Source organism: Equus caballus, chromosome 22, assembly GCF_041296265.1.
Source record: "Equus caballus isolate H_3958 breed thoroughbred chromosome 22, TB-T2T, whole genome shotgun sequence".
Taxonomy (NCBI): domain Eukaryota; kingdom Metazoa; phylum Chordata; class Mammalia; order Perissodactyla; family Equidae; genus Equus; species Equus caballus.
In genome coordinates, this window is record NC_091705.1 from 21,155,335 (window position 1) to 21,169,647 (window position 14,313).

At 53.3% G+C, this 14,313-nt stretch overlaps 1 protein-coding gene across 1 annotated transcript in view; it reads right to left on the reverse strand.

Annotated features, from left to right (window-relative positions):
- Positions 1-2,884: 2,884 nt before the first annotated feature.
- TGM3 (transglutaminase 3) overlaps positions 2,885-14,313 on the reverse strand; it is a 40,289-nt gene continuing 28,860 nt past the window's right edge. Inside the window, exons 10-13 of the mRNA XM_001497589.5 lie at positions 10,892-11,200; positions 7,947-8,104; positions 3,957-4,090; positions 2,885-3,530 (exon numbers count right to left, since the gene is read on the reverse strand). Of these exons, the coding sequence (XP_001497639.2) occupies positions 3,383-3,530; positions 3,957-4,090; positions 7,947-8,104; positions 10,892-11,200 (749 nt within the window). The 3' untranslated portion in view covers positions 2,885-3,382. The remainder of the gene's footprint in view (positions 3,531-3,956; positions 4,091-7,946; positions 8,105-10,891; positions 11,201-14,313) is intronic.

Sequence of the window (14,313 nt, forward strand, 5' to 3'; positions counted from 1 at the left end):
GCTTTGGGCTCCAGAGGTCATCCTGCACCCAGGTCTAGAAATGGAAGGAGCAAAGAGCAAATTAAGGCTGCAGAGATCTATTCTGGGAAAAGGCCTTTCCCACTTTGGATTCCTTGTTTTTTTTTCTTTTTTGGGGGAAGATTGGCCCTGAGCTAACATCTGTGCCCATCTTCCTCTACTTTATATGTGGGACGCCTGCCATAGCATGGTTTGATGAGTGGTGCATAGGTGCATCCGAACTGGCGAACCCCAGGCTGCCGAAGTGGACTGCACGAACTTAACTGCTGTGCCACCGGGCCGGCCCCGACTTTGGGTTTCTACATTGAGCAATTTCCCTCTGGGCACGGTCCCAGATCTCTCTGCCCTTGGGCAGGTGGTGCGGCTGACCTGATGGATTAATTTGGGAAGAATAATTGGTATGGGTGACTTAGCTCCTCTGCTCCTCTTGGCTCAAGGGTCCTCTAGGCTCCTTTGGGTTTTCTGCCCCAAGGAAGAGAACACCACCCTAGTCCAGTGTGGCCCATGTCTTGAAGAATCAGGAGACTGCTGGTTCCCTCAATATCTATTCCCTTTCTCTCTTTAGTAGTAGAAATCCTGACTATTAGCTGGGTCTATGCCCCCTCAGTTAGTGACCACACTTCCCAAACTCTGTTGTAGATGCGGCCCTTAGTGGCCACGTCACTAAGTTCTAGCCAACGGGATATGAGCAGAAGTGAGAGCTACAATTTCAACTTTCAACTGTCGGATTGTTCCCTTAGTGGGAAAGAGGTGCCCATCTATCTCCCTCCTGGATGGACTGTGGGCATTTTGCCTTAAACTGGAACAGCCACTGGGTGGAAGCGACACGTGGAGGATGACAGAGTCATAAGACAAAGGAGCCTGAGTCCCTGAACTGCCTCCCTTGGCTCTTACACAAGAGGGAAATAAAGGCCCATTTTGTTTCGGACCCTGGCATTTTGGATTTCCTGCTACGGCAGCTGAGCATGTGCACCAACCAACACAGCAAAGCCGCCTCACTCTGCGGTTTAACTCTACAACCTCCAGCTTCAGTCCTACCAGCAATAAACGTGGTGTTGTGGCCTCTGCCTGCTGTTCTTTCACTTTTTTGCTAAAATTCTTTAGAACCCAAGTGAGCTGGAACGGTGTTGTTAGATACAGCTCTCACGGGACGCATGTGCCTGGGGGTGGTTAGAAATTCCACAGGGATTTTCAATGTCGCATCTTAGGAGTCTCCCTCGAGGGTGGAAATCCAAAGGCAAGGATCATGCTGTTGTTGGTTTTTAATCTCTCTGGAACCTGCGCTCAGCACAGCACAAAGCCTGGCACACAGTAGGAATGCAAGAAATGCTTGCTTGCCGAGGCTGATGCTGGAGGGAGTTAAGGTCCAGGGCAGGCCTCACGTGGATGGGAGGAAATGGAAATCCCCAAATTTCTTTCTTTCTATAGAAACCAGAGCAGCAGTCTATTTCACCCTAACCCTCCTTGCTGGGGACTGGTGCAGAGTCTCTGAGGAGGAATGGAATACCCCGTCTCCAGGCCGGGTCAAGGGGCAAGGCCCCAAGAAGACTTGGAGAGAGTGGCGAAGCTCGCAGGGGGAGAGACAAGCTTCTCACTCCACGGCTGCAGGCCTGCTGTCCTGCAGAGACTGGGTGGCCCTGCTCGTTCAGACACCAGAGCCGGGCCTGGTGAGAGTTCCTTGACATGGGGAGTCCGTGTGGACACAGGTTTGGTGCTGGCTGCCCCAGGGGAATTCTGGAGGTGGGAAGCTGAGGCTGGAGCAGCTTGAGATGCAGGAGGAGGAGAGGGGCCAGCTAGGAGCAGCCTGCTTTCCTGTTGTTTGCTGGAGCAAGGAGGTGTGAGCTTCCCATGGGCCAGCGGACCCCACGAAAGGGAACTGGGCTCAAGTCATCATGAAAGGACCACTACTTCCAGCACAGTTAGAAGGAGTCGGGTGAACCTCCTGTGGTCAAAACCGAGGGGCATGTTGCCCACATCAAGGAAGATGGAGTGCAGAATGCGTGCATTTACACACCAGCCACACAGAGGGCTTCCGTGGCCGTGCTCCTTCAGCACCAGTGAAATAGACCTTTGTCGTTTTCCTCCTAACTCCCTCTCTCCCTGCTGCAACCCTGAGGGTCAAGTCACAGGTGGCAGGAGAGGAAGGGAGACAAGGAGAGTTAGGACCCAAGCTGAGCACAGCAGAGAAGCTTTGAGCTGGCGGTTGAAGCTTCTGTTTTGACTGGATTGGTCCCCTCCGTTTTGACAGTGAGGCATGATTACCAAAATGGGATTCATCAGCACAGCTGATGGGAGAGCTATGGGACCTGCCTGGAGTTATTTTAAGGGGCGAAGACGAAGGAGCCATGAGAGCATGTGAGGGCAGAGAAGGTTCCCGTTAATGGGTACTGCTGTGGCTACTGGAAGCGGCACGTTCTCTCCTGGCTGCAAGAGGAGGAGCGTGGCACAAGGAGGGAAGAGCCCAGCGTAAGCAAAGGCCGGCTGCCACCGGCACCTGCTCTGCAAACGGGCTCCATGAAGACTTGGAAGTCCCCTCTCACTCCTACGCCTGTAGAAAAGCCCAAATAGAGAGTGCTGGGTGGCACAGAGAGGGTTCCAAGCCTGCCTATAACAAGCAGCTCCCTCCCAAGGCAGGCTGAGCTAGTTTGGGACATCACATTGGAAAGTTTTCCTAAACTTGAAACATCTCCCTAGTTTTGCAACTGGAGCCACACAGAACAAGCCCACTTCCTTTGGACATCACATCACGCAGAACAAGGCCTCCCCAAGGTCATCTCATCTCCAGAAGGACATGGCTCCAGCCCCTCTCTCTCCTCCTCCACCACCACAGGCAAAGCAGAAGTCTTGGAAAGTTGGTGCTACGCGATTGCGCTTTTTAACATTTATTTTGCGTATAAGGATGCGAGTGCCATGACAGATGGTTAACCATCCCCTCCCCTCCACAGTGGCCTGAGGGAGTAGCACGAATGTCCCAACTGCAGGCTGGGGATCAGCAAACAGTCCAGACCGTCTTCTCCCTGAGCATCCATTCGGAGGGTCGCTGGGTCAGGTGCCACTCTGTCCTGCAGCATTGATGGGCGTGAGGGTTGGGGCGGGGGGGTGCCATGGGGCTCACAGAGCAGGCAGCCTCGGGGAGAAACAGCCAGGGAATGTGCAAAAGTGATCAAGTCACGGGCCAGGGTGAAGCCAGCCCAGCCTGAGAGTGAGGGGGTTTGTGTGCTGGAGGCTGGAGGTCCACGTCCAGGCCGCCTTGGGGGACGGAGTGGGTTTCCCAGGCTGGACAGCATGGGCAGGGGGCTCACTCCACAGGTGAGCCCTGCCTGCTCTGTGTTACCCAAGTTTGTATGGGGGCCACCTGAGCCCTTCACTCAGCCACGTCGATGGACAGCATGGCCTTGATTGCAGGGAACTTGTCGCAGGAGAAGTCAGCAAGCAGCTGCTTGGTGCCACTCCGGGTGGGCAGGATCTCAAAACGTACCCGGGACCGCTCCTTGGGGCGCAGAGCTGGCACGCTGATGGGGAAGGACACAGTAGATGGTAAGATTCACGGAGCTCAGGCTGGACAGGCCTTCTGAGGCCTCAGTCCTGCTCTGGTGGGGGCTGGACAAGGTTACTGCTCCCTCAGCTCCCTCTAGCTGCCACTTTGGGTTATGAGGCCCCTCCAGCCCTGGGTTATCCCTCAGCAGGGGAAGGTGGGGGTCCCCTGATCTTCCAAACAGGCTAAGCCCTGAGGACCAGCTCCAAGCTTTGGTGTCCTGACCTTCCCAGGAGTTCAGCTTTGGTGAACCCAAAACCCAATGCAAATGTGTACCCCTACATGCAGATTGTTGAGTTTCGAGGCTGGAGGAACTCTGTCTGCCTTGCCCGGGGGGGATCTGGGGACGCCCCCTCTGCCCCCTTCTTGCCATTCCCACTGGCTCCTCAGGCCTGAGACTCACTCAATCTTGAGGCTCCCCAGCAGCAGGCCGCTCCCCTCCACCAGCAGCACGCAGTTCTTCACCGGCTCGTCCAGGGGGTTAGAGAACAGCATCTGCACGTGCACGGGCTTCTGCACCCGGACCTCATCCAGCACCTGCGGGGAGAGGGGTTGACGAGTCAGGGTCCCGAGCTGCTGTCTCACCTGCCGCTCTGTGAGAGCAAGGCAGCCAGGTGGGCAACTTGGTGATGCGGAAGATATCACTGAGAACGGAGGACCATTTATTTAGTCCTAAGTGCCAGGGACATCCAGGCAGGGGTCCCTAGGGAACCGCTATCATCCCCATGCTCCAGACAGGACGCCCAGGCTCAGAGGGAGAGGTGGCACATCCTAGTGGCTGACAGCACTTTAACTGCCCTGCTGGCGCACAGGCCCTTTCCCCAGCTCATCAGGGAAGGGCAGCCCCCACTTCCCAGGACAGCCCACCTCCACTGGGGGTTGCTCTGAGAGTTGGGAAATGTTTCGTTCTGAACTTAATCCCAGTACTTTCCTCGAACCTCCCACTCACTGGTCCTGTTTCTTCCCTTCAAGGCTGGAGGCCCCCTCCCTGGGAGGCCTGAGCCTGCTCAGACCCTCTCCTCTGCACAGGACATCAATTCAGGCCAGTCTCCTCTGATGACACCCCAGTCCAGTGATGTCCTAAACTTCCGGAGCCCAAAGTTTCCCTACATGCACGTTGTGGTCTGGACAGGGCTCCAGCACCACACTGTTCTTGGTCAGGGGCTGGAGAAGCCCAGGTTTCCAGTCAGAAAACAACCTGCTCCCAAAACAAAAACCTGTGGTTGGCCAAGAGCAGCCATGAGTGGGCAGACGTATCACCCCTCTGGGCCTCAACTTCCTCATCTGATAAATGGGCTAAGCATCCCTCCTGCCTTCCTCCCTGGGCTGGGAGGGACCCAAAGAGACCACGGATGGGATGGCAAGAAAGCATTTTGGAAATGCAAACTGAAATCATATGGCTGGTGGATTCCTTTTCTTCTTCTTTTGAGGGTCACTATAGGTGCTGCTTTTTCTTTCTCTTGCCCCTGATCCTCACAGCAACCATTTGACAGTAATAAAGCTGCGGTTCAGATGGATTGAATACCCAGGGCCTCCTTGGTTCCAGAGCCTTTGGTCTTCTTGCTAGGCCTGCAATAATAAATCTGTGCATAACTGAAACATTTTAGAGACCGTGATCTATACATAATTTCTCCCACGGAACTCCTGTAAGGGTATGACATAACTGGAAGGGGGAAGCATAATTCTACGCCCCCGGGATGCGACAAGGCTACAGAAACAGTGCCATATTTTTCACACTGATATTCGATTTGAGATTTCCATGTATTTGTTTTTCTTTCTTTATTGCTGCTTACCACCCTGTCCTATTGCCTCAAATCTGTACCTGCATCCAAGGCAGCGGGTAAGGGCCACCAGACCCTGTGTCTGATTGTCATTTTTCATGGGCCAACGTGGAGGACATCATCACCCTTTGGAACAAAGTTCTCATTTCCTGGTCTGATTCTACAGTCTGAGGTCCTCAGTGCTAACCGCCAATCAGCGCCAGATGAGATAATGGGATTTTACCCAAATTATTATCTTTTCATAAAGATCACTCTCATGAGTTTAAAAATATGTGCCCTGCTCTGAATGAGCTCTGCATTGATTCATTCAATCAACACAAGAATGTCTTGATTCTCCGAGGCTGATGGAGAGGACAGAATGTGTTAGGAGGAAATTCACACAAAGATGCCCAAAAGAAGAAAGATTGGATGTCTTTTAAAAAGATTAAATAAGAACGCTCTCAATGGCACATTTCTAGCCTGTGTGTATGCTGATTTCCTTTCTAAAGTTATTACGGTCTCTTTAAAGACAAAACTGACTTGATATGGAAATCGCAAAGATGCAGAGCAAAGTGTTGACTGAGAGATAAAGCTATAAGGTTTGAGGACGTTGGATAAGGGAGTACAATGGGGAAAAACTACCTTCGTTTAAACACTGATCATTGAAATGCAGAATGTTTTCATAACCGAGCTGGCTGCTACCTAGCATCCCTTCCCAGCCTCAGGACCGGGAATCAGCACTTGGCTGTCCATCACATGCACAGAGATGGGGCACGGTTCTTGGAAACGCCCTGGGAAGCAGGAGAGGCTTCAACACGCAGGGGATAAGCATGGAAGGACAATGAAAACCCTCGTGGGCAGGGGAAGAACGCAAGCTCGGAGCCAAGTCGCTCTGTTCCAGGCCTGTTTCTGTTTTACAAACGCTGATTAGCTTCTAAGATATTGTACCAGGGAGACGGTGACGGGCCCAGAACAGGGGGGCACCTCCCCTCGTGGAATTTACCGTCTGCTATGAGACCGCAGCCAAACAATTGCACACACAAAGGTATAATTTCATCTAGAACAAATGCTGTGAAGTAAGAGGACACAGGCCCTGAGGGTGTGCAACCGGGGACCAGGCCTCACTGGGAGGCGGGTCAGGAAAGACTTCCCTGAGGAAGTGACACCCTACAAGGGAAATATTTTATTATCTCCGTAACAGAGTTGGAGCAACTGAGACTCAGAGACTCAGGGACTTAGTCAGTGTCACTGCTGATAAATGGTGGGGCCTGGATGCAAGGTTACAGGCCCAAGGTCTGAGCCACTGTCCCTCTGCTTTCCTCCAGACTGGCCGTCTGGTCACTGGCTCCCTAGCCCCTGAGGTGGGGACCACCCCCCACCCTGAAGCACAGTCCAGATCAGCCAGGGCAGTGAAAGGGCTCAATCGCAGGCTGTCCACACAGGAGCAGGTGCCCTGGGTCCCCCTGCGCCCTGTCTGAGGTCAGGAACGCCTGCAGCTTAGGGAGGGAGGGACAACTATCTGGCTTCTCTAGAAATCTGGGGCTGGTGGCATTATGACTGGGCAGAAAAACGTAATCTGCTATCTAGACAGCTGGGGCCGATGGCAGATACAGCAGATGCAGGAGGAGCCTGACCCAGGAGGCTCTCTGTGGGACCCTGTGGTCCTCTGCCCATCCATCTGCCTGTCCTGGCCTGCCAGCCTTTCACCCCTCAGAGTGGTGCTGCGTGGCTGTAGCAGCCTCCACCCTGGGCTGGGGGACAGGGACAGGCTTGGAGTCAGCACATGTACTCCTGGCCCTGGAGCTGACGGGGGGATGCAGGCGCCCCAGGTGCCTCCTGCAGGCCTGCAAGTCCTCACATGTCAGGGCTCCTGGGAGCAGAGTCTGCAGCCAAAAGCAAGCTCTCGAAGCAGAGACAGAACCATCCTCATTCTCAACCACTGCGAAGATGGCATTACTGGCTACCGACCTGCCCAGATGCCCTGGAAAGGGCCCTGGGCTGGGAGTCCCAGGGCCTGAGGACTAGCTCTGACTCTGGCAGTAACTGGCTGTTCCTTTCTCCTCTCTGGGCCTCAGTTTACTCATGCGTGAAACAGAAGGGTATGGGAGCAGGAGACTAGGCTCCTAAGGGTCCACGATTCTGTAACCCTGGGGTCTAGAGAGTGGAGAGATGCATGTGAGTTTTGCCCATTTCTGATTTGCTCCACAAACTTGTCTGGGGCCTGGGTCATGGGCTCCCTGAAGGCAGGACCCACCCCTCGGGTCCCCTGTGATTCCTGAGCCTGGCACAGCCCAGAACACAGCAGATGCTCAGAGCTGAGTGAGACGGGCAGTGAGCTGAAGAGTCCCTCCAGCGGCTCCAGAGCTGATGTCCCCAGGGGGTCTGGAACCAGAACCAAAGAAGCCTCAGGGCAGTGTGCCTGTTCATCTCACCAGACAGGAAGCAAGGACACTGGTCTGAGCCAGAACTCTTGTCCCATCCATTTGGCAGAGGCTGGACCTGAGCTGGGCTCCGTTCTCTGCCCCTCTCAGCAGGAAAGGGCATTCCCTCTGATCTGCGACTGTGGCTCAGGGGTCGGCAGGGCCTGCACGGGTTGGGCTGGCTGGGGAGGCACCCTTTCACCATCCCTTTACCTCCAGGGTCAGGGTGGGGTTGTCCAGGATGACGTCCCTCTCCACCACCACCTCGGGCTCGTCGGTGACCTGGCACACGGCTGTGGTCCGGATCATGTTGTCCGCCTTCAGGTACTTCTCATACTGAGCATATGAGATCTTCACGGGATGCCGTTTCTCTGGCAGGAGAAGCCAGGGGAGCAGAGTGAGAGGGAGTGGGGTTGGCTTCTGAAACCTTAAGAGCTGATGCCAAGCCAAAGCAGTGTGAGCTGGCCGGGAATATCTGTAGCCCAGGGCCTGCCTGAGCCCTCCCTGGGCCAGGCCCTGTGGGAAACATGCGCCTGTTCTGGGCAGGCTGCAGAGCAAGGGCCAGAGAGAGAGAGAGACCAGGACTCTGGCTGGCTGGTCAGACTTGGGAGCATGGGCCTGTAGGGGCTGATGCTTCCTCCCCATCCTGGAGACTGTCAGAGAGCAAGTTTCCTTCTAAGAGGCAGGGAAGCGTCTCAATGTTCGCTGATTGCCTAACGATGATAACAATAACAATGACAACACAATCATGACTAGGAAGGGAAGCCAGGCTTGGCTGACTAAGTGCTTAGGATCCTCCCAGGTCATCCAATAGCCTGAGCTTCTATTGCAACAGCATCCCAACCACCTCGCACCTCTGATGTCTCCTGTTTCTAAGCCATCCACATGCACCAGTCAGACAAGGCTTTACAAGTAGCTTCTTTCCCTCAAATCACGTCACTCCTCTTCCATGTCACTTCAAAGATCTCCCGTTGAATAAAGTCCAGACCCTTCAACCTGGCCCTGCGTCACTGAGCCCCACTCGCCTCCTCCTTATAAAAACCTCTGCACCTCTCAGGGTTCCTCTGACAAAATAGGCATGTTGTCACCTCCACGCTTCCACGCACACGCTTCCCTCAGAGGGAAATGCCTTCCCCAGCTTCTCTCCACCTCTCTGGCTCCTCCCCAAGCTTCAAGGCCCATCTGGGATGCCGCAGGCCACAGGGCCCTCTCTCTCCTCTGTGGTCCAGGGCACGGCCTCCTCTCCCTCATGCGCCCATGCCTGGCGGCTTGCGGGGGCTGCCCAGCACCCAGGGTCATGTATTCTTCGCGGTAAGACTGTGAGGGGGATGCTGCCTCTGCTTTCAGTGCTGGAGGAGTTTGCCAGGCTGCCGCAAATGTGGAGACGACCGGCCCTTACGTCAGTTGGTCTGACCCACTCGGACAGTGAATGTGGAGGCTCAGAAAGGGAAGGGTACTCAACAGGGTCCCCCAGAAAGTAGGTGACAGTGTTGGCCTCCAGGATCACTTCACCTGCCTCTTCCCCTCTTCCTATTTCACCCTGCTGCAGAAGTACGTTATTTTTTAAGCGATGTCCCTCACGTGAATTACTTTTGGCCTATAAAAATAGCTCTTCCCTTGAGTTTTGAAGGTAAGTCAGAGCCAGGCAGTTGCTTCCGGTATGGGGAAGATCTCTGCCAAAATTCTGCCCGAAGACAGGTTGCTAGGGGGTGCTGCCTTCTGACAGGTGCAGCAATCTCAGTCTCTCTGCAGACAGAGTTCTTTCAAGACGGGCTGTGTAATTAAACACTTATTAGTTCCCTCTGTGAAGCAAATAGCCACCCCGCCCTTGTTACTCTGCTTTTAAGTCCAAACTTTTCATAACAGCTGGAAGGATTTTGCCAATGTGGGCACACCTGCATTCTAACCCTTCCACAGCACCAGCCTTTCTCCGCTCCACCTTGCTCCCTTCCCGTCTGTGCTACCCACGAGCAAGGAGTCACTGTTCCTCCCAAATTCTCCAACCTCCAAGAAAACCCATCCCTGTCATCAGGAGCCAGGAGACTCCACTGACCCCCTGGCAGGTGGAGGGGAACATTGGGCAAGGGTTCAAGACCCTGGAGTATATTGCAGCCCTTCCAGGGTCAGACCTGAAAAGTGATTCATTGTAGGGTGGGGTGGAGGGGGGTGGGGTGGAGGGTGGCATATGGGAGGGGTGGCAGCAATACAACCTTGAAGAAGGGGGGGTGGCACTGGATTTAGAATCAGGACACCTAGGACCGAGACCCCGGCACTGCCCCTTACTGGCTATGACATTCAATGTTTTTGTTTGTTGGTTTTTGTTGAGGAAGATTGCCCTGAGCTAACATCTATGCCAGTCTTCCTCTAGTTTGTATGTGCGACCATACAACATGGCCACCACAGCATGGTTTGGTGAGCGCTGTGTAGGTCAGTACCCAGGATCAGAACCTACGAACCTGGGGGTCACCAAAGCAGAGTGTGTAAACTTAACTACTACACCACTGGGCTGGCCCCAGCACTTAATTTTTAAGCAAGTCACAATCTCTCCAAGTCTCAGTTTCTGCCTCTGTAAAATGGGAATACTGAAATCTGTTTTTTTAAGAAGGTCAACTGAGGGCTGGCCCTGTGGCCGAGTGGTTAAGTTCGCACACTCTGCCTCGGTGGCCCAGGGTTTCGCCGGTTCGGATCCTGGGCGAGGACATGGCACCGCTCATCAAGCCATGCTGAGGCGGTGTCCCATATGCCACAACTAGAAGGATCCACAACTAAAAATACACAGCTAGTGTACCGGGGGGCTTTGGGGAGAAAAAGAAAAATAAAATTAAAAAAAAAAGAAGGTCAACTGAGGTCATACATAAGGAAGAACTCTGCACACTGTGTGGAGTGGAATATATCCATAAGGGAGATTGCATGTGTCTATTAACTGCCAAAGCTTCCCTCCTTCCTCCCCCAGGGTGTCAAAGGATTTTGGTTGGCACCGCCCTGACTTGTGCTGTACACCATGACAGCAACTTTCAAAACTTCAAAGCCCAAGGTTTAACCACAGAGGCCATGTGCTGCTCCCTAGTCGGCTGAGTCAGTTCCAATAGGAACTCTCCAGCCCCGGGATATCAGCTACCCAGATGCGCGGCACCCCAACAGCCTCCAGGATGAGTTACCTTCTTTGGGATCCAGGGATATCGTGACGGAGTCCTTCCACACCTCGTGTATGAGCGTGCCATTGTAGACGATGGTCCAGGCCGTCATGTTCACAGACACCATCTTCACGTCGTCCGTCAGGTTTTTGAGCAACAGGGCCAGGTTGACTTCTCTGCCTACTTCCAGGATGCCAGCGACCTTGAATGTCCCAGAGATGCTGGGCGTCTGTTCCTCACTTTCGACGCTTCCCGCAGATGTTGCGCCAAACGAGGCACGGGGTTTAAGTTTTCCCAAAGCCTTTCCAAACACTTGTCTTTCCTGGCTGGAACCTGTGTGACGAGAAAAGAGAGAAGCATCTCAGGGATGCGGTGGCAACCTGGACAAAGGACAGCGCCCCGCCTGGAAGGGCAGCCTAGGACTAAGGCTTCCGCTGCTGCTCGCAAAACGATTCTGATCTGAGCAAGGTCCGACCTCTCCAGGACTCTGTTTCATCCTCCTTAACACAAGGCTCGCGGACCAATTGGTCTCTGGTGCTTCTCCATCAGCTCTAAATTGCCAAGGAGCTGCGGGGCAAGCCTCATCAGGACCTGCATAAAATTAGACCATACGGCTCGATATTTTGCTTAGACTAATTAGGTTAGATTTCTTTTTTTTTTCTGATAAAAAGTCTCCTGTGAGACTTAAAGAACAGTTAATTTTAAAATAAATAAAAATTGAGCTGAAAAAGGTTAGAAAGAGTTCATAAGCAAAAAAACCTGAAACAAGTTTATGATGTAGCATTGACTTCATTAAAAACTTTCTTCAAATTGCTTTACTGTGTTGTTCTGCCTTGTTTCCAAAAGCGCTTTGAGGGACGAAGTGGCACCGTTGTCTGCGTCAGTTGACGAGAACTTTGCATGGTTGGTATGGTTCCAAGTTATGACAAGTTTAAATTGTTGAGACAGTTCAGGTTTTAGAAACACAAAGGAGAGGCCGACCCTGTGGCCGAGTGGTTAAGTTTGCGCGCTCCGCTGCGGTGGCCCAGGGTTCGGATCCTGGGCATGGACATGGCGCTGCTTGTCAGGTCATGTTGAGGCGGTATCCCACATGCCACAACTGGAAGGACCCACAGCTAAGATGTACAACTATGTACGGGGAGGGGGGGTTTGGGTAGATGAAGCAGGAAAAAAAAAAAAAAGATTGGCAACGGTTGTTACCTCAGGTGCCAATCTTTAAAAGGAAAAAAAAAAAGAAACACAAAGGATGGGTTTTCCGACTCCGACTGAGCTTTTGCGTGCTACTGAATGTGATGGGACAAACAGCCCCTGGGGAGTGGCTCCGATGTGCCCTGGAGATCATGGCTCTTGGGCACCAGGAGCTGAGTAACCAACTCTAAGTCTCTGAGCCACGTTGACCACACAGTCCACGTGGGGATCCCCGCGGTGACCCGTAGACAGACCCCCTGTCAGGGAGAAGGTGCTGGCCTTCCAGGAACACAGACAGAGGCACACAAAGAAGAACTGCCATGTTTATATCTGCAGACCCTGCTTACTGCCCCCACCTTCCCCAACCAACCTGTGAAATTTCTAAAACACCAGGTGACTCACTGTAAGCCTTTAACACTTTACAGTCTATATTTTTTAATTTTTGTTTTATTTATTTATTTTTTTGAGGAAGATCAGCCCTGAGCTAACTGCTGCCAATCCTCCTCTTTTTGCTGAGGAAGACTGGCCCTGAGCTAACATCTGTGCCCATCTTCCTCTATACGTGGGACGCCTGCCAAGCGGTGCCATGTCCGCACCCGGGATCCGAACCGGCGAACCCTGGGCCGCTGAAGCACAACGTGCGCACTTAACCCCTGCGCCACCGGGCCGGCCCTACAGTCTATAAAGTCTACGGACTTTACAACTCAGCCAGGCCTTTCCCATAAGTTACGTGTAACAAATGGCAGAGACCTCAGAGTCCAACTCATCCAGGCTCATCATGTTAGAATTAAGGCCCTAAGAGGAGAAGCAACTGGTCCAAGCGTCTGTCTAATCTGGGGATTAGAGGCACACAGGAGGCCAGTTGCCAGGTGTCTAGACCCACCGTCCAAGCCTCCTCCCACACACCCTACTGAAAACGAGGCAGGCAGCCAGATTACCCAAGCTGATAGCTCCCGGTGGGCTGGGTTCCTTCTGGTGCCTTCCCATTCTCTTGCCAAGCTGTAAGTCCACACCCACGGCTGATGTCTGTGCAGCGAGCTGAGCCTTCTGGGCCCAGGAGCTCGAAGCAGGCGTGTTTGCACACGAGGCTCAGAGCCTAGATACCTATATAGGTCACCTGCCTGGGCTTACTCACAACGAAGCTTCCTGCTGTTTTCTTCCTTGATGTTGCTATTGCACAAATGCTTAGCAACCCATTTTATGAGCTTTTTCTCCCTGGGGCCCTCAGGGACAAGCTGGCATCATTAGATAAGGAGAACTGGCCAGCAGAGGCAGGGTGATCACCTGCTGTCACGCAGAGGCTTGGGCAGTGTTGGGAATCCTATGGGGATGCCACCAGCCTGCCCACAGCTTGGCCACTCTCCATCGCTAGGAGGTTTGGGTGGGACAGCCAGAGCCCCGAGAAGCAGAATCAAGGGGTGACAGTAAGGTAGGGAAGCCCGCAGAATCATACAGCCATGTAAGCAGGGCATTTCAAAAGTCACCTTGGGAGGTCATTATTCCAATGAGGCTGCAGATGTTCAAGTTGATAAAAATCACCGCTATTTATTGAGTCCTCACTATGTACGAGGCCCTGGCCTTGGTGCTTTATGCACACGAGCTCATGTAAATCCTACTGAAGGGGCTGGCCCTGTGGCCGAGTGGTTAAGGTCACGCGCTGCACTTTGGCGGCTGAGGGTTTCGCCAGTTCGAATCCTGGGCGCGGACATGGAACTGCTTGTCAAGTCAAGCTGACGTGGTGTCCCATATGCCACAACTAGAAGGGCCCACAACTAAAAATATACAACTATGTACCGGGGGGCTTTGGGAGAAAAAGGAAAAATAAAATCTTTAAAAAAAATCCTACTGAAGTCAGCACTGCTATTCTGACTTTACAGATGAGGAGCCGAGGGATCAGAAATGCCAAGAATGCTTCCTAAGGTCACCCAGTTATCAGTGGGAGGACTGGTGCTCACCTCCTGCCCTGGGTTATTTGTTCCCTGGCCCCAACACTTGTCTCTACATCATGACAAGTGGAAAATACTTGACGTACATCTGCCTTCCCCCCAGCCTGTGAGCACTGTGGGACACGGGCCCCATGGGCAGTGCTCTTCACTGCCTCTCCAGAGCCCGGCATGGAGCAGACTCCTGGAAGAGGGTCTCAGCACGTGTCTACTGACTGAGAGAAGGGCCATCTGACCCCAACGGCGGCAACATCCTGCACAGGCAGATGGGGGCCAAATTGAGGCCGCCAATCTCATTACCCTAGAGAGATGCCT